The sequence below is a fragment of the Leptosomus discolor genome, chromosome 12 (genome assembly GCF_034619465.1).
Source record: "Leptosomus discolor isolate bLepDis1 chromosome 12, bLepDis1.hap2, whole genome shotgun sequence".
NCBI classification, from domain to species: Eukaryota; Metazoa; Chordata; class Aves; order Leptosomiformes; family Leptosomidae; genus Leptosomus; species Leptosomus discolor.
The window spans coordinates 16680635-16701286 of NC_141402.1; the positions used below are offsets into that span (position 1 = coordinate 16680635).

Below are 20652 nucleotides of genomic sequence, written 5' to 3' on the forward strand. Positions count from 1 at the left end.
AATAAAAGCTAGAAAAATGTCCATCGATAGTGTGTCTATGACTGCATGCTGTTGTACTGTCACCTGATGTGAGATTATTCTTTGGTACAAACTGACCACATCAAGGAGCGCACAACCAACTTCGGCTTCAAAATCTTACAACTGCTTTTTCAGCCCTTCCCACTGGTACGTATGCAAACACACATGCAAGATTTATTGCACGACGTCTGGAAAAGTCTCAGCTTAACTCCCTGGGCAGAACTGCTCCTAAACTTAGTAGCAGTCTTGTAACTTCAAGAGTGCTTGTGAACCTTAAGAAGCTTTTACTGGAGATGTAACTGCTGCTTAGGAGAATGTTTTCCAACTTCTCTATAAAGTGGCAGGACTTACAGGTATAGAGGACACCTTACCAGAATTGATCTTCTCATCTCAAGCTGGTTTTTACATTGAGGTGACACATAAGCTGGATTTAAATTGCTGCTCATTATTAAAAAAAAAAAAAAAATCTTTCTCAGGGTCAGATAAAACCTCTGAAAGATAATTAAGTGCATACAGGAATCTGCTCATCTGCTCCACCCCCGTGCATTTTTAGGATACCTGAGCAGTTTATTTTCTCACTTATATTTCTGACCAAGAAACCGGACGAGCTGTAGAAAACCATCATGCCCAAATATTGCTAACCAGAACAAAACCAGGAGTTCATCTAATTCTCTACTGTACTCGCATAGTACAGGGCTAGAGCTCGCCAGCATGCTGATGAACTGCTCTCATGTCATAACACTCCTCACAGTAGTTAATAGTCCATCAGAACTATCAGCATAATATGAAGCCAGGAATATAATAAATAACGAAAGATGTGTGCGTTCCGATTGGCCAGCACGAACATCTGCTCAGAGAACAGGAATTTGCTTACAGTGCAATTATTGAGAAATAGCCCAGCATTAATTGTGCAAATCAAGTTTTCCCAGCAGATCAGAGTACAAAGAAGTGAATGTAAATAAAAAATAAGGGTCATCTTGACATGCTTTTCAGCAATCCGGTTAAAACAATTCCTCCGGTGTAATTATACATAATGTGCTTTGGCTAGAACAACTTAAGTGAGTGCATATACCCTGTGGAAGAAAAAAAAAAAAAGTGTGCTGTGTGACTGGAGCACTCTTGTGGAAAGTGATAACATGATACTGTTAGGAAACTCAACAAGACAATCTACATCCATGCACTGAGAGAAGCTGAAGGCTGAACATCTGTTTCCCGCTATTGAATTCACGAAAGGGGTTTCTCTGTGCAGGGACTAAATGAATAAACAACAGTGGGAGAAGGTTATCTCTGTACTTAAAATGTTGAAATGTCATGAAAATGAAAGAAGGTGAGAATGAAATGGCTGAAATAAAGGTGTGCTGGGAGTTAGCTTGGCCAACGAAGCACAGACGTACAAGAACAAGCAAAACCTCTACCCATCTCTTCTAAAAGTGTAATATAAGAACCATTAATTTATGAGCAGCATAGCTGGTGGTTTTTGTTCAGAACAGACTACAAGGTGGCATTAAATTGTTTTGGAGAAATACGCAATGAAGCAGAGTTCCCTAAGATGTTGCTTTAGCCAGGAAGAAAAAGGTGACAACTGAAAGAGCTGCTGTTAAATGTTAAAAAAAAAAAAAAATCCAGAGGCGATTAGTCAAATTAAAGAAAAAGAGAATTTTATCTTGGATGTGAAATCTTCCTTTCCCCCCCCCCCCCCCCCCCCCCCCTTCTTTTTCCACAATCAAGAGTCTTGGAAAGGGAGAGAATAATAATAAAAGAGAAATGGACCCAAGCACCAACTTGCTGCCAAGGGCTGTAATACAATATCTCAGCATTTCAAGGGTAAATCAGTGTGAACTGCGTTTGCCGTCCCTCTGAAAAAAAGTAAGCGTTTAACTTCCGTTCAGGCTGTGCGGACTGCTGAAATATAGGAAATCGGTTTCGGAGAAGGGAAAAAAAAAAAAAAAAAAAAGGGAAAAGAAAAAAAAAAAAAAAAAAAAAAAAAGGGTTTCCCAAAGCGAGCCCGGAGCGGAGCGGACAGAAGTATGAAGAGCGGCAGCGCGGCTGCTGCCCCTCTGCTCTGCTCAGCTCGGCGCGGCTCAGCGCAGCTCGGGGGGTCGGCGGCTGCTGCCGGGGGCGGGGGGCTCAGCGCCGCGGCGGGCGGCCAGGGAGAGGAGCCGAGCCGAGCCTGCCTGCCCCGGCGGCGGGGGGAGCCCTGCCTGCCCCAGCGGGGCTCGCTGCCGGCCCCACGGCGGAGCCGCAGCCCGGGCCGCTTTAGCCTGAGGGCGGTTCGTGTGTCTCGCCGGCTGCCTCCGAGTTTAAGGGGCCGGGGAGCGAAGCGGGAAGGGGAGCTTCGCCCGGCGGCTGCGGAGTAGGTGCTTTTGTTTCCTTCCCCCCGTGTCCCGGGGGGTGCCCGCCGGGGGAGCGGCGGTGCGGGACGGGGGCGGCTGCGGCTGCCTGCGCGCTGGGCAGCGGGGGGCTTCCTGCTGGGCGGGGGGTGTTTGTGTGTGTGTGTGTGTTTGGTTGTTTTCTTTCTCCCTCTTTCTGGCTGTTGGGAATTTGAAAGCATCGCGGAGGCGGAACGAGAGCGCCCGTGGGTGTGCGGTGGGATGCAGGAGCCGTTCAGCCGGGGCTCTCTGGCGGGCCGCCCCGGGCATCCCGCGGAGGGCCAGGGGCCGCGGCGGGTTTGCTTGGTCCTGCCCCCGAGGGGCAGAGCTGGGAGCCGCGCTTCCAGCTCTCATGGCAAAGCCATTAGCTCAGCCTGACTGTAGAGGGGCCCCGAGGAGGACAAACGCATCCCGGCGCAGCGCAGAGCCGCGCTCCGCGGCGGGTGAGAGCGGGGCGGGGGGCGGCCGCCGGGCGCTCGGAGCGGGGCAGGGGGGGACTGCCCTTGCGTTTCCAGCCCGTCTTTCTGGTAGTTCCTACTCGCTGTGTGCTCTGCCCCCCCCCCCCCCCCCCCCCCCGCCTCCGTCTAAACCTCTGGTTTATTTTGCGGGCTGCTCCGCTTAGCCCGGGGTTGCGGGTGGCGCAAGGCGAGGGGGAGGAGGACGGGTTGGTGCCGTTGCGGCGCGCTCGTGGGAAAAGTGAGCGGCGGCACCGGAGGCTGCGGCAAGTGTTGGGTGGGAGGCGGCCAAGCCCTGCCGCGGTGCGGGTGGCTGCGCTGGGGCGCTCCCGGCCTGCCCCCTGCGCTCCCCCAAACGGCAGGCGGGCTGAGACCCCTCTCATGCCAGAATCCGCTCTTCCAGGTTGTTGCTTTCCTTTTCAGGCTCTAGATTCAAATCTCAGGAAGGCAGTTTGACTTTGAGGGCTCTGTTTCTTCACGTGTGAGAAATGAAGGTTGCTGGCTTCCTTATCCAGGATTGCTGTCAGCATCCTGCTGCAGTGGTGTGTGTCAGCTGAGCCCGGGGGTCTGCTGGCTTTGGGTGCTCCAAGGGGAGAAGAGCTCTTGGGGCACCAGGAAGGATGTCTTGCAGGCTCCCCAGTGCAGTTCCAGCACACTTATGATGTTGTTCTGAAATTAAAAATGAACAAAAAAAGTATTCTTCAGTTTCCACATACATTAAATTATGAATGGTTTCTTCAATGTGGAGTAGATTCTGTGCCAAGCATAATGGTTTTATGATGATTTTGTGATGCGGGTTGTGATTTAATAGGAAATTAGCTGACATTCCTAAATTCGTATCATATGGTATCATAGGCCATCTGATCAGCATTATGCCATGGTACCCTGGTTGGAACCACAGCCAAACCTAAATGGAGGTGGTGAGGAGGGGAAGAGTCAGTGCTATCCTCAAGTTTCTAGCTCTTACTGACATTAGGCTACTAACTTACTTGGTCACTTTATTTTACCCACAGTCTTATTTAAATTCTTGTTCGAAGTACCTCTCAATTTCAGTTTACACCTCTCAGTTAAGCTTCATACTAATTTCAGGACAGAATTTAGAAATGGACCTTTATAATTAAATGCAAGGCTGATCACTGGGAGTCAGCTTGTAATGCTGTCTGCATAGTGTGCTTGCAGCAAGTGACACAGCAAGTGGGATATGTGGGTTTAAGTATGTGATTCTTTTTCTAGTTGGTGGAGATTAAAACCGCTATTGTACTAATTTTATTGGTTATTTTGCTTAGACAAGCAGAAAAAAGTACAGTAAGGGCCAGGCAAAGGGAAGTCAACTTGAAAGTTTTTGGACTGTGTTAGGAATCAGGCTCAGTTTCCAGAAGTTATGATTTTATGAGCAAGTAGATATTGAACATTCCTAAAGTTTTGTTTGGGTCTATGCGAGAAGGCCTTTTTGCTTTCCTTTTGGTAGAGGAGACATTATCAAGGCAACTAAATTGTTTCTACTAGGCATAATTCTGAAAATGTCAAGGCTTCCAATGATTAGCTCAGATTTTTAAGTGCTGTTAACTTTATTTTGGTCTGGCCTCAGACCAAGGGCCTTACAGGTCTAAAGTATCCATGAGCTGTTGTGCCAGGTTCTCTAACCTCTGCTCGAAATACTGCATACATTTGTAACTTGTGTATTCATAACGTCAAGGACAAAGGCTTCTTGTGATTAAAGTTTACTTTATCAGTGTAGATCACATTTTGATGTAAGCCCTTAAAAATTCTAATTGATTAATGAGTTTCAGATGGTGGTTCCCCTCCAGTGCCCCTCCCCCCACTTCTAACATGTACAGTATGCTCCAAGTTAATCTGGGAAAGCTCCAGAAACCTTGGGCTAAATTGGTTGTGGTATAGTTTATAAGGATAATAAAATAACTAGAAAAATTGAATTTCCTTACAAAAATATGCTTTCTGCATTTGTGAGCTTATGTTTTATCTGCTTGTTTATGGTAGTGAGAACTAAGATTACAGATATATGTATTTAGGATGATGCACACAAGAATGACCTGTTATTTCTTGCAGAAGAGAAAGCTCTGCAATAGCTCTTGAAGAGCATCTATGTGATGTAGTAGCAGAATCACTGTAAAAGTGATTGTGTTTGATTTTACATGTATAAAAGGGCAACATGAGAGTGATTACTGTTGTGTGGTAAACTGGAAATTGCAGGTAGTAAAGACTGACTAAGTAACATCTACCAGTGAGTGACAGGTCTCTGTGTTTTTTCCTACTGCCTCTTTTAGTTCATTTTAAGGATTTCAAGTAGGGGAGCTTTCATGGTTTCACTTGGTGAAATTATTCCACTGTCTAGGAGATCTCACCATAGGGAACAGTTTCCTGACATTAAAAATATCAATTACAGAAGTCGTTAGTTACCTCTGTGGCTCTCAAAGGAAGACATTCATATATCTTTTTTTTCCCCCTCCTTTCTGCATATATGCATGTGTATACACATATGTGTGTGTATGGGTGAGGAAGTGGAAAAACACTAGTTTGGTCTTTGGACTAATCGTATACTTTCCAAATCTGAAATATACGCCAACACCGAGGCAGGAAAACTGAAATCAGTTTTCAAATGTGAATGTATTTATGCTTGGATGTGCTATGTGTGTAAAACTGGCGCTTGCTCATGTGAAAGTGGTAATTGCAAGTATGTGTCCCAAATTGCACGAATGCGCGTTTTGTTGCTGCAACTTAATCTGTTTATGAACGTTGAACCTTTTATTTAAGCCTCCTTTGCACCCAACTTGCAGTTATAGTAAGTGAATGCTTCACACAGTCCACTTACACTCCAGTAGAGTTTCAAAAGTTCTGTTCTTTTCCATCTGCTTGAGGTGATTAGAACTAGCAGGGAGATCCAGCAGAGACCCTTGCCAGATACTCATGAGCTCTGTTCTGGCTTTTGATGCTCTGTCTCCTCTCTTTCCAGGATGGCTGCTTTCCAATAGCATTACCTTCTCTCTAAGACAGCAGGAGATTGTCTGCAGTTATAGCCGATACCCCTCTGTCAAAGCCAATGTGCAGTCTAGTGCTCAAGTTCCAGTTCCTTCAGAGAAAATCATTGCTGCTCTTGTCTAAGTTGCTGTCTGCTCCCTACCGCTGACAGTAAAGCTATTGCACAGTTGTGTGCATGATGTTTTGTTTCTTCTACAGCTGATAGCTAATGTCCTTCCTCAGTCATATTACAAGAGACCTCATTTCACAAGCCTAAAGCCTGCCTATGTAATTCTGTGAAGATTTGATGAAATAGTCTTTGAACCCAGTGTCCGAGGCAGAGTTGTGCCATCTTCTGTTCCAGTTGGTCCAGCTTTGTAGAGCAACTAGGCCACTGAACTGGCCTATGTGCAGATCTGCAGTCCTGGATCACTCTGGGTTAGCTGCCAGCTGAACAGAGCCAGTCAATTAGTTTGCCTGCTAGGCGGTAGTACCTGGGCGGGCTGAAATGGATGGGATGGTGCAAAGGGGACATCATGTAGGATCTTTGCATCAGAGATGGTTTGACTGGTCTCTGAACAGAGTTCTGCATTTGCTTTATGTTTTTTTTTTTTTCTCCCTCCAGAGACACTTTTAACATCTTTTTCTTCTTTTCTAACTGAGTACAAAGAAAAATGCTTGTTTCACTGGATACTTAATTTCTATGCTAGTTCTTAAACCAAGTCATAAAGAGCAAGTGACTCGGCAAGACCTCCTCACCCCTGACCTGGAAGGATTGCATCCAGGAGCAAGTTAAAAGGAGTGGTTCAAGCCTCTTTTTGTTTGAGAACTAATGCACATACTGTATTTAGGAATAAGGCTGAAGCAACAGTGAAACTCCTGTAACACAGAGAGCATTGCATAGCCAGCAGCTAGTCAGAATAGGCCATTGTGTATATATGCTGGAACTGGGTGGGTAATTTGGAGTAAAAACTTACTGGTTTGTATAATTAATTCAGAGTGGGGCACCTGTATTTTCTGTGTATGTACATCTATGCATACATGGACACTTTTATATATACATTTCTACTACGTAGAATATTTTTTTCCTCCTAATTGTACTTGATTTTGGTTGAAAAGTACTATTATCACAGTTTTATAGGTGGTTGGAATAGGAAATGGAATTGAATCCAGGGATCTACAACTGTGAATGCCTAATTGTGCAGCCAGTTTTACTTTCTGGATTAAACAGTTTTTCCCTCCTGTGTGTTTTGAGTACAGAATGTATCATTCTTAAATCCTTTTCTTCTACCAGTTAACCCCAACAAAAGCCAGTGGAATTACAGAAGATTACTTGTTTGATTCTCATTGCTTTCACCTGATGATCACTGACAACAATCAGCAGATAGTGTAAGTTACACTGCTGGCCAAATACAAGCAATGAGCTACAATACACAGAAAACTAAATGTGCTACTGTAAAGCAAAATAAGAACTTCACTGTTTGGTAGAACCAAGCAGAGAGAAATATAACCTTTTAGTGTGTTGAGTCTGTTACATGTCACTGGGTCTGCTGTAAACTATCCCACACTGAATTCTTCAGCTAGACAATAAGGCTAAGAATTTGAGATGTCATCCTCTTATTGAGAGGTGGAAAAAAATGCTATGCTGCGTAAATATGACCTGTAACAAAAGACAGTGAAAACCAGTTGAAGACCTTTCCTTGTCTGCATTCAGAATAGTAGGGGGAAGAAGTTGCTTTTTGAGGAACAAAGCATTTTAGAGGTAAGTTTTGAAAATGCTTCTGCATATCATGTCAGCCTCAACAGCTTATAGAGATGTGTAGCATTCTATAAAATATTTGACATGTTTGTGTTGGCTAGTTTTAAAGAGCTGTATATATGATGATTTGATGTTGCTGTTAGAAAGTAGTGAGATTAGGAAAACCAAGATTTTTGGCTACTTTTATTCATACCTTACGTCTGCCAAAAGAAAGGATGAAATAGTTGTTGGAGCCAGAGGCTTGCCTCAGCTGTGGGTGATGTATCCTTGAATGCTACTGTCTACCTTTGTGGCAAGTTAGTCCATTTCTCTGACCAAATTCCTCACTGCTAAATTGCCAAGAAACTTTTCTCCAGCTCACCAGAAAATAAATGTGTTAAGACATTTTAAGGAGGTGAGTTGGTGGGATCTGAGCAAAGAATCAAGAGCTTGGCCTTGACTACAGGTAGAATTTTCACAGGGGTCTTGGAGGACCTCAGGACCCATCGGCTGTCACTTTCACCTAACTAACTCAGTTCGGCTTCTTCACAGATCCCAGCTAGTGTATGATGAAGTTTTAATAGTTACTCTATGGGCTGTTACAACTGATGCAGTAGATGAACATTTTAATGAAGCTTAAGTACTTCTGCACTGAACTATTGTGGAGGCTTAAGTTGAACTTAGGAGTCCAGTAGTGGTCAGTATTTGCATAAAGAATAATTAAGAGTTTGATAGCTTCTGATGCTTGCGGTTTGATAACTGACGCACAGTATCACTTGTAGAACTTGTGACGGGAGCTACAGCTCAACAAATTGTGCTCTGCTCCTGGAAGGCTGATTCATTTATTTTTTTAATTTTAAAAATCCAAGGTAGGAATTTTGTTGTTTTGATTCTAACAAGGAAGTATTTTACTGAAGCTTAGGGCAGGTTTTCAGAGAAGTAGCAGGGAAGGGGAAAATCAGTTTCTTTCAGAAATGAAATTAAAGAAAACTTACACAGAGGTAAGGTTGGATTGTATGTGATTCATCTGTGATTCTTCAGGGTTCTTCTCAGTTCAGAGTCTTCATCCATGTTAAGTTTCTCATTCTACAGTCCTCACTGCATTTCTGCTTCACAAATTAACCCATACATTATTGTTAATTCAGGGCTACTATTTCAAGCAAACCTAGTCCCAGTATAGAGATGCCTGAACCATTTTCATCTTCTAGAGATTTGTCACCTGTCTATCTGCCCTCCTTCATCTTTCCTAGTTTCCTGTTCTGAGTTTTCCTCTTAACCCCACGCAGCGTGTGTGCCATGTGTTACACTCCTAGCAGAGCAGACCCTGCTTAGGGTCCCATGATGAATGTTGCTGTTTACATCCTTGAAATACAAAATTACAGAGTAATTTAAGTTGGAAGGAACCTCCAGGGGTCATGTAGCCTAAAACCCTCCTCAGAGCATGCGTGAATTGTGAAATTGTTTCCGATGAAGAGGTGCAGTGACTAACTGGTTCCTTTAGTAGAATGGTGCTTCTTTTTTCAGTTATGTTTTTCCAATATGTATGTCAAAAGAAACGAATTGCAGGATTTTGCTTCCTAAATATTTATATACATAGGTGTTAATAAACTGGAAAAGTGATGCCAAAAAGAATGTATTTTTACTTTGCTTTATTTGTGTATTGAATATGAAGTCAGCATTCAGGAATGAAAAACTCTTTTTGTTACTTTTTACCAGTGTCATTTCAGAGGTGATTCAAGAGAATAAACTAGCTTGAGTTCTGGTGCTGACTGTATCAATGGAGTTTATAGACTCCAGAAATCAGTCAAAAAGTTTTTAAGGCTTTTTTTTTGTGGAGAGAAAGTGTATGACAGAGGTATTTATACTTGATTTTTCCCATATAATTTTTGAAGATAAGGTGGTGTCAATTATCCATCTTGCCTCTGTTTCCATCCAAAATGAAGCAGTGATTTGAAGCACTGAATTGCAGGGTTCTGAGTGACTCAGACCAACTTTAAATACACTGCCACTGCAATTCCTTAGCTGTTAGTATCATCTAGTATGAAGGAATCTCTTTTGAGAGTGACATTCCAGATTGATTTTTGCAGAGCTAACAGCCTAATTCTCCTTCCACTCCCTTGTACCCTGCCCTAAATGAAGAGGTATGATTTGGATTTAATCAACCAGGAAACCATAAATCCAAGCTGACATTTTTACAAAGTCAGTTTTCGGAACAGAGCTGTGCTTAAATTACATACTTTAGTCTGCCTTAAACTCCTCTGCTTTCAAAGGAACTTCAGGGTTTTGGGGTTTTTTTTGTTAGAAAAATGTAAAATCTATAGATAATTCAGAAATGTGTATTTATAGAAGGGAATAAAGCCTTTTTTATGTCTATTTTCCCCCCTTAAAAAAATTGTCTAATTTCAGTAAGAAGTATATTCATAGTGAAAGCTGTGCTACCTCAAGGGCAAGACAAACTTCAGGATTTGGAGTGAGGTACTCTCAGAAAGAGATTAAGCAGATGTTTCTGTGAACAAGGAGTTTAGTTACCCAAAGTTTAAAAAATGCTGGAGTATTTTAATGTAAGCATTAAAATATCCCAAATAGCATTTCATAGATTTGGAAATACTGGTTACAGCACAGATCTATGGAAAGGCAATTGCTTTCTAAGTTCTGTAAACATTTTATTTTTTTTTGGCAAAGGAAGTATTCTTGTTATTCCAGGCCCCAATGGAATACTATAACAAATTGTTCTTTTTTCTTGTTGTTTTTAAAATCACAAATACCTCTTACCTGACTTGAAAGGTACACAAAGGACAGAAAGAAAGTGTTTGCAGAATATCATGAGCTGAAGCCAGCTGACACGTGTAACCACAGTTGGTGTGGCTCAGCCAGGTGACGACAGGCAAAGGACTATTCCTTACGGACCTCCCACCCTTGGTTAATGTCTGCCTGGTGCCACTTACATGAGCCCTTGTGACTGCTGGTTGTGACGGGGCTTTCAGCAGGCTACAGCCTACCAGGCAAGAGGGCATCTCAGCTCATTGCTGCAAGCATTAGGGTCCAGGTCTGAGCTTCTTTTCAGAGGGAAAAATATCCTTCTTTCCTTAGCACGCTTCTGCCACAGGTGGGGGAACTGGTCCTTCAGGAGCGGAGATACAGGTCCAGTGGGCCTAACGTCTCTGGCTGCTGCAAGACTCACAACACTTAATATTTAACACATGACGTCTTACCTGAAACTAAAGTTTCAGTAAGTCATCACTGAAGCAGAGGCATGTGTAGAAAAGGTAGAAGTGGGAAGTGTGGGTGACCAGCACTAGCTGTTGTGCTGCTTTTCTAAGAAATAATGCTATTCAGTAAATGTATTTGGTGTGATTTTTTTTTTTTTTTTTTCTTTTTCTTTAATTATTCTGAACTGGTAGAATGGACTGATTCCATTTGGTAATGGCATTTGTTAATTGTTAGTAAGTTTGCTGTAGTAGCTTAACTCAGTTGTTCCTGTGTTTTTCTTGGGCCTGATCCAAAAATCTCTGAAGCCTTCCATTTATTTTGAATGGATATTGGATCAGGCACCGTAGTGAGTTGTTAGCTTTGTGAAATGCTTATTTTGATTTGATTTTAATCATTCCTTGCAGAATATTTGGTTATGTGTTGGCAACATGTGTAGCTTGGTGAGTACAAATGAAGTTGACGTTTATCTGTATGATTTAATCGCTTGCAATGTGATCCATTAACAAAACAAAGCTTCAGTCATCGATGTTGTACTCGTGTGTTAGATCCACATCTGTTTGTCTGACATCTGATTTCTTAGAATCGTATTTACTGTTACTATCTTCTACAATTCTAAAAAGAGAATCTGTGAAACTTGTTTTGGTATAATGAAGTAATTATTTCTTTTTTTTTCTTTTTTTATATATATGTAATAAAACAGGTACAACAAGTGGATAAGCAATGTGCACTGCTCTGAGCCCGAAGGCACGTGGGCCTGGCCTCTCTGATATGCATCAATACAGTCAGTGGCTTGCAAGTAGACATGAGGCCAACTTGTTGCCGATGAAAGAGGATTTAGCCCTGTGGCTCACAAACCTACTGGGTAAGATACAATAAGATGGAATGCAGATACTGGACAGCAAGAGAACTCTATATACTGTTAGCATTTCAAAAATAAAGGTAGTTATGATTAGGTAGCCTCCTCCCCATAGTGCAACTGTTCACAAGGTCGGAAAAGCTACTAAGTAATTTGCCTCCGCAGTGTTTCTGTGAGTAGAGTAATTGAACTTTATTAATTTCGTGTTTATTTTTCCTCAGATTTCCTTTCAAATGTTCTTTTGCACGTGTTTTCTGTATTAATACCATTAAGCTGAATGGTGCTAATTACTGCCATCACTTGCATCTTCCATTTTTATTGGCCTCCGAAAGAGTATGGGTGTACTGCCTGTCTTGAATGGAAGGAGCCATTAAACAGTTCTTTGCTGACCAAGCAGTCTAGTTATTGATAATTGCCACCCAAGGCAATGCATGCGAAGACTTGTGGAAGCTTATGTGTAGAGGAGTCTGACCTGGTGGCTGCTGCTGGGACCTGGGGATTTACTGGTTGCAGCTGTACATTGTGGTGTGTGAAGCCAAAACTTGTTGTTGATGAAAGAGCATGCAAACCAAAAGCCAAGAAAAAAAATGAGGTGCACGTGAAGAGGAGCAAATGAGAGTATGTCCCCAGCAGAAAGGAGAGAGACAGTTCTTTGGGATATACAATTCTTTCAAGAAGGTGGAATTTAGAAACTGTGAGCCAGGAAATAGTATGTTGTTTGTTGAGAACATTCAGGGGAAAATGGCTTTTGTGTGATCTCTGTAAGTCCAAAGGATTCTACAAAAGAAATAGATGACTTACACAACACCTCATCCTAAGGGAAACATGCCAGCAGTTCCTCTCATTAAACAAAGAGGAGAAAATATTTTGGGGGAGGTGAGGTCTACGTGAAACTTTCATTGATGTTATTTTGGAGGAAAATTTGGATGAACATTTTTAAATCTGGTGTGTGTGGTTTTCAGGGTTTGGGATTTCTTTTCTGGAAGTCTGTTCTGGTGAGACATAGGCAATGTCTTTTCTTGGCCAATGCTGAAGCTGAAGCATCTTGGTGATGTTGTATGATAATAGAGTATGTCTAGTGCCTTTCATCTGCACGTTCTACATTGCTGTGTGGGAAGGGAAGTACCACTGTGTTGTGAGAGGTGTAGTCAGTAAGTACAGTGCCAGTAGAATGCAACACTATTTTGCAGGTAGCCGATACCCATTTTAGAGTAGGAATAGTTATGAATCCACACATGCAAAAGTGGCACTTGTTTTAAATTACACGTTTGTGTGGTACTTCCATTTAAATTAATGAGTTTTGAATATGGAATTGTCTAGGCAATGCCAGAACAAAATCCAGAAAACCTGACTTTTCATTCCAATTACCACAAGACAGCAATCCAAAGATGTTTTTTGAATCAGAAGCATATTCCATTAAGGATTTAATATATTGTTTAAATATTTTAAACAATGAAGTTTTAGTGAGCCACTCTAAAACAAATAGAAGCTTGTTTGCAGTTCATAACAGAGTTCTCACAGTGACATGTTTAGGAATGAGGTCACTTTTTTAGCAAGAAAGTAGCAACCAGCAGGAGGTTCTGAAATGCCAACTATAATTAAAAATCAGAGTTTTCATATGGACACCGAACTCTGTACTGTAGAACTAAATGGGCACAACCTTCTTTTAATTAAGCAGCATACACAGTTCATTTGCTTGATGTGTTCCCCCACACCTTCTCACACCAAGCTGTTCTTTTCTCAGAGTTTGTCCTGAAGAACTGAAATTGTAGTGATTTGTTAAACTGCTTTGAATTCCTGTGTAGACATTGTTATTCAAATTAATAATTCAATTAAGTTAAAATTCACATTCAAAATAAATTAAGTGTAACTGAATTAAAGTAATTAATATTCATATAAATATATTAACTCGGAATTCAAATTTGGTTTAATTACTGTATAATTTACATTAATGAGAGGAGGGACACATGAGCATGTTGCTGTAAGATAAAATAGGTATGAATTTATAGCTTGCCGTTACCTTGTTGTAAAAACCTGTTTGTACTCTCTCACTTTTCAGTGTCCCGAAAGATAAGGATGTGCAAGACTTTGTTTGTTTGGTTTGTGGCTGGGTTTTTTCTTTTCTTTCCTCCATGGGAGAAATAATGTACCTTGCATTAATGGTCAGTAGGTTTTCACGTGTGTGGATGTGCAATAATATGGAGCAGATAATATTCTATATATCCACACCGTAATTTGCTCGGTGCTGTAACTTGTGTGGTCTCATTATTAAGTGTCTTTGTGCCAGTTTTAATGCAATCTGATTTCTCATTTTATATAGAAAATTAATATGCATTTCAATTAATTTTTGCCATGTTGGTTCATGTTTTGTGTTATCTATATTTTGGTCATTCATTTGTACTATGACTCAACAAGGACACATAATCTTTTCAAAAAAATGTCATTTTTTTAAAAGAAATGATAGGAAGTATTTTAGGCAAGAATAGGGCTGAACCTCTCTGAGGTAGTTTAACTGATGGGATTTTTTTTGGAAATTTTTGTGGAGAGGCAAATATGTCCAACACTCTTACTGGAAATTAAAATGGTGGCAGTTTTGTGTCAGCAAAGCCTGGTGTGGGTTAGAAATTACGAACTGGAATACATTAGAAGGATATTGCACTTTATAATACGAATGAAGGATTTTGATATTAGATGGAAATTAGGCATAGCTAGAATTTAATCTTACTCAAGTGATAAATTGGAAGACTGAGATACATGATGCAGCTGGAAAATAACACTGTAAGAATTTTTAACCCTGAGAATTTGGACATTTTATTCTAGTTTAGCATGGACGACATTATGGGGTTTTTTTAGTAATCACTAGTACTTTTGTATACACTTTGCTAATTATTTTTGGAACCATGTCAGAGAAACTGAGCTTCTGATAGGACGGGTTGTCATTACAGCTCCATTGGTGAATAGATTTTAGCTGCCTGTATTCTGGGGGCTGGAAAAAGGACATGAAATCGATGTGTCAGATGGGATTAACTCATACAATATTGTACATTATGGCATTCTCAAAGTGGGACAGGTCAGCGTGGTGGGGGTTGGGGTTTGCATGCTGGAGAGGAAGATTTGAGCTATGGATGTTGTGTCTCTTACCCTCGTTTCCCTCTGCTGAGCTCTGGTGGCTCAGTAGAGAGATTCTTGCAATGGCAAAGTTAAGGACATGTGTTGACCAAACTGTCCTGCAAATAACGATCATATCTCAGACTTGTTTTTATCGTGTATTCTGCCAATGAAATGCTCAGCAATGCTTTCACTGCTGACACACTCCAAATTTGGTAGATTCTGTAGATACTTATTTTAGTAGAATGATCTTGTGGGTACTGAAAACTTCAGTTCCACCTTGAGCAAGCTTCACATGAGAATTAGCACAGTTGGGCCATAGTAACCTTCTAGCAGAGGCAAAATAGCAATTTGAAAGCAAATAGGGTTTGTTTGTCTGCTGTACTCTCCAGTACCGTCTTGTTTTCTTTTGTGTGCCTGCAGCAGTGAAAGGACTGACTTCAGGAGGAGTGGGTCTCATCGCCAGTCTGTAGTTTAGGACAGGTACAGAGGAATGGTTTCTCTGTTTCCCCTTTGGCTCTTGTGTAGAGCTCCAATCTTTTTCTTTCTTTTTTTTTTTTTTTTTTTTTTTTCCCATTCCTGGAGCCCATCCACCAGCTGCAGAGGGTTATATTGTTGTTTGTTCCATCCAGCTTTGTTTAGCGCATGGGACCACAGAACAGACCTGTAAGGTGTGCCCTGGGCACATGTCTGGGTTCCAAGGTTTCAGTGCTGAGGCCTCTTCTTAACAGAGCTTATGGACTTCAGAAACTTGTAGGTAAGGAGCTGGAGAATGCAAGATGCTGAGGAACAGGACATGTAAATGCTGAATGTCGTATGAGGCATGTAAAAAGTTACTTGGGTGCAAAAGTGAAGTAGGCTTGGAGAAAAGGAACAGAGAGGTGAGGATGATGAACAGAGGCATTGAGTTGAAGACTTGGAATTTAAAGGTGTGCTGAAGGAGGTTTGGGGGATGAAGAGTGGGAAGTCTTCTGCAATAAAACTGTCTTTCTTAGATTCTGAACATACGCAAAACCTGCTTCAGCTCGGTATTCTTGCTGATCTTGCTGTCCAAGAGGACTGTGTAGCAGTACCTTTATTTTCAACATCGGTGTGTTCAGCTCAAGCCAATGGGAAATGGAGGTCTTAAATATCTGAATATCAAAACATTAATGATACCGATAAGTTCTAGTGATTCTACTGGCACTGATGCAGTTTCTTATTTAGTTGAGTGGCTTTACAAATTTCTTTAGTATTAACACACCTTTGGGATTGGTTATATGTCCCATTTCAATGCTATCAAAACTATTTCTCTTGCTGTCAGCTATTTTAGGAAACAGAGTAGCCTTGTCAGAAAAGAACCATTTTTTTCATGTGCATAAAATCATTGGCCTCTGTTGTCTTTATTTTTATTGTGGTTTGTTATCTTGGGTTTAAATGCCACGCAATTTGAGAGCTGTTGTCCCATTGGTGCCTTAGTACTGTAGAAGCTCATCCTTCTACCAGTGCGTTTGAGATTCAGCTGAGTGAAATGTTTCTGTTTGTAAACTGGCCGTTTTGTGTTACCACTGAAGCGTACAATTAAAATAGTCAATGGGCTGGTTGTGAGGCTGGAGTCAGTGTCTTGCATTGTAGTTATTAAACTAAGTGTGGAAGAACTCAGTGCAATAATAGAGGAAGCAACCAGATTTTGGTACTTTCTTTGTCTTTGAGTCCCTCTGCTGTCTTCTGAAGGCTCTGGTTGTCTGAGATGGCCTGTAGGGAATGCTTTATCTTTGGCCTCTTGGGCAGACACCCTGGGCATGGGCTCTCTTCAGTTGTTCTTTCATAGACCTCCCAGTCTGGCTGCATTAGGACCCCCAGGGCTGGGTGGCCTTACAGATAGCTGCCCGCAGTTTCCAAGTGGTAGGTGTTCGGGTATAACAGTTTATCTTTTTTAAGGGGGGATCTGGTGATTGCGGTAAAAGAAAGGGTAAGCAAGGCTTGTGAGGTTTGAGAAAGCCTTCATATTCCTAGGTTGTTTTTTTTTTTTCCATAGTTTTAGTGTTGTTTTTTTTATTATACTTAATGTTATTACCATTCTATAAAAACATTGCAATTGCTTTCTTGTAATTATAGGGGGAGTTATACATTTTTAATGGAGTTTAATGTTTTTTCCATACAAATATACAGAGCTATTTTTTCCTCAGGCTATGAACATTACTCTCATTTGAATCAATACATTTCAACTGTTAAATATGTCAAGAGTGTCTGTTTTAGCAAAGAAATGCCACCTTTTGGAGCCATAAAATACAGTGAATTGAAAGCTGACACCTAATATATTTTTCATTGGATACAGATGTTCAATGCAAAACTCATTCTTTCAGCTTTCATAAAAGGGAGCAGAACTAAAATACTCCATTGTAGCGTTCAATATGCAGTGACCAAACTGCTAATGCAATTCAGCATTTAAAATAATATAAATGCATTGTTAAATAGCAGAAGAAGATAGAAGAATTTTTCCATGTCTGTGTAAAGAGAAAATACTTCTCTGTAGGTTTTAGGTTTTTTTAATGCTTGGCCAGTGAAATAATAAATCTAGAAATCATAGGACAGAGTAGATACTAGAATGTGATTTTTTTTTTCTTTTATACGTGTGAAAAAAATCATCTTTCCAAAATAAAATTAAAATCTTGGTTAAAAATATTTGAAATAGTTTTTTTTTTTTTTAGGAGGAAATGAGTCTATTATAAAATGCAATACTCTATTAAAAATAAAGCAGTTGCTATAACATATTAATTTTTCAAATTTAGCTTTCTAGTGGCTTTATACCTCTTGCCAAAAATGCTGATGAGGCAAATGGGGAAATAAGTAGGCTAGAATAGTGATGAAGGCTTTTCAGGTGCTGAGATGTTCAGTTTTTTCTATCTGTGGGCTATTATAGTTTCAGTCCTGGCTTAGCTGAGCTGGAGGCACTGCTAAAATATTGTCAGTTATGCACAAGCTACCAATGAACGTCTGCAGTGCTGCTACTGCTCTTTTGCCTGGAGAAATCATTTTGGTATACAGGAGCTAGAAAGTGGGCTATATGGCAGAGAGAATTAAGGGAGAATAAAAAGGGAAAAAAACCTTCACGTTAAACAGATATTTCTGAAGTAGAAACCCCAAGTTTAACTTCAGCCAAAAATACAAGTTTACTGTTGTATCTGAAGATGATTTTCTGGAAAGATCTTTATCTTAGTCTTTGATTTTTTTTTTTTTACTTTTTTTTTTTTTTTTTTTTTTAAACTGAGCAAACTGAAAAGACTCATGATTTTTTGCCCAAAGGATGCTGAAGTATCTGACAGGTTTCTGGCAAGGACCTAGAGAAATCAACTTTCCTTTAGCATTTTTGTGATCATATTGCTTTATAATACTGCTATCTTCAATGTTATAAGCAACATTGACTGTCAGGTAACAGTGTACCAAGGATACATTACAGAAGTTCAATATTAATTTTTGATTATCTACTTATTTTTGTTAGTTTTGAATGTTAATTTCCCCCTCTTTTCTGAGTGAAAATGTATAGAAGAGTTTACTTCTTTTTTCTAAGTCTACTTTTCCTAGGACTTTTTTTAACCAAAAAAATGATGTGAACCTCTTTTAAACAGATTAATGTTTTTAGCTTCGAGACATCTCATGAAAAATAAATTTCCCCAAACTGACTAGAAAAACAAAAAACCTTAGTTTAGTCAGGCAGCTGCAGGTTGGTCAAAAAAATGTGGCAACTAAATCCCCACCAGCAGTGGGCAGACTTCTACCGGTTGTCCTGCTTGCGAACAAGCTGGTTTTGAGTAGCTGGCGTGGATCTGGATGGGGTGAGGAACTACTCTCACTTCAGGTTATTTTTTTTTTTATTTTTTATTTTTTTTTGGCAGGGAAGACTATTGTTAGTGATGATTGCTGTGCAACAGCCTATGAAAAATGAATTGACGGTGTTATTCCTTTTCGCAAATGTCATACGTAAATACCACCAAAAATAAATCAATCCTGTCTTAATAGGAAGATGAAGAATGAATTCTTGATGCTCTCTTGATGTGTCTACTTGATATAGTAGAAAAGGGCTGAAAAGTACAGCTGCTGGTCAAAAAGGTGTCCAAAGATAAGGCAAATTTTCCAGTAGAAATGTGAAAAGGGAAAACCTTCAATAAGAAATAGGAATATTTTTACCTGGAAATCATGTTGAGATCCTGAAAGTTTAGTCTAGGGTGGTAAATGATTCCCTTCTAATCTGGCCTGTCCATCCTGGTCAGAATGCACATGTCATCGTGGGACTCTTGTGGTCTCCTCTGCCAGGAGGAGGTAATGACAGTGTAATGGAAGATTGTCTGGTCTGCTGTAGCCAGGGAGGATGATCTGTGGCAGCTGAAGTATAGTGTCATCTAGCATGATAACAATTGATAAGTTTTTGAAATCAGAGTATTTTGGCTTTGGTCTTTGGGTGAAAATTTTGATCTGTGTGACAAGTAGATTCGTAACGTGAAATGTCACTCTCTCCCTTTATTTTCTGCATGCCTAACTGTAGTTTTGAAAAACTCTTTCAAAGGGAGCGTTGCGGTCACTGTAACGTCTTGTTAACTTCTTGCAGGATCAAGTCTTAAAGTCTTTTTAAAAAAATACAGTCCTTTCCTTCTTGACATTATTTTCTACTTCTGTTACAAAATAAGCTGCAGAGTTGTTAGCAACTCTCAGACTATAGCTCCCGTGCACACTGGTGTAAACTGTGTGCCTGCTGTACTCTGTTGTTTAAAACACTATGTTAAAAGCACTGATATTTCGTAAGTAAAATGAGATATGTGGAGTCCAATTTGCTAGAATTCTTTTTCAAATAACACATGCCTTCCCAAAGAGAGCTTATTGGTTTTGAATAATTTGCTGTATGTCTACCAATAAAGTAGCAGTGAGGTTATTCACTAAATAGTCAAAGTTTTAAATATTCGAATGCAGGTTTTTCAGTTAAGGCATATTTCAAATGATCATCAAGATTTTATTGATTTCTTGTTTTACACAAATGCAGTCGACACTGTTGCACGCTTTCTGCCATGTTAACTTTCTGTTTGCTGTTCAGGTAGAGAAATAACAGCAGAAACCTTTATGGAGAAATTGGATAATGGTGCCTTGCTTTGTCGGTTAGCTGAGACCCTGCAGGAGAAATTTAAAGAAAACAGCTTTGATGCAAACAAGCCTGGCAAAGTAAGTGTCGGTAAATGTTCTAGCATTTGTTATTAGTATCTGAGGTATCTGACTGTTTTGGTACTGAACTTCTTTGCACAGTTAAGAGATTTCGTTTGTGGAGGCTCTGCAAATGGTCAGGGATGTAATTGCTCTGTGTAGAAAAATTACAATATAAAATTGGGGGAATTAATACTTGGGTAGTTATTAAGGTAACTATGAGAGGTAGTTACTGAAAAAATGACTTGTAACGTGTGGAGGATAAGACATAGAACAAGATATAGCAGTGTGATGCGGTAGCTAATAGAGAAAATGTGACCCTTGTATTTATTTGCAAGGGGAATATGAAGTAGCTGTGGGAGGTGCCTTTTCCTCCATAAACAGCTCTAGGCAGGCCAACAATAAAATTCTGTGGTTAGTTTTGGTGCCTTGAGTATAAAGGTACTGCTGGTGTAGTGGGAGGTGTTCAGTAAAGAGTTGCAGGGATGATGTGGATAATGTGAACCTTCAGAAGATACTGAAGAGCTTTGCAAAGATCAGGTTAAGATCTTTCTTGAACACAATCTCTCTTTAACTTAATTGGTTTTCATAGGACAATCTTACTGGGAGAAACTCAAGAGTGCAGCAAGCTTCTTTCTGGGAGAAGTTAAATTACATGGTTGACACATTAATGCATTTACTGTGAGAATTTTTGTTTTTCTTGTTGTATTCAGGAATATCTTCCTTGAAAGCTAAAACAGGCAAATAGACAGC

At 40.3% G+C, this 20652-nt stretch overlaps 1 protein-coding gene across 1 annotated transcript in view; it reads left to right on the forward strand.

The window, feature by feature from the left end:
• The first annotated feature begins 11486 nt into the window (after window positions 1–11486).
• GAS2 (growth arrest specific 2) overlaps window positions 11487–20652 on the forward strand; it is an 82855-nt gene continuing 73689 nt past the window's right edge. The window contains exons 1-2 of the mRNA XM_086472323.1: window positions 11487–11628; window positions 19796–19920. Coding sequence (XP_086328449.1) covers window positions 11487–11628; window positions 19796–19920 — 267 coding nt within the window. The remainder of the gene's footprint in view (window positions 11629–19795; window positions 19921–20652) is intronic.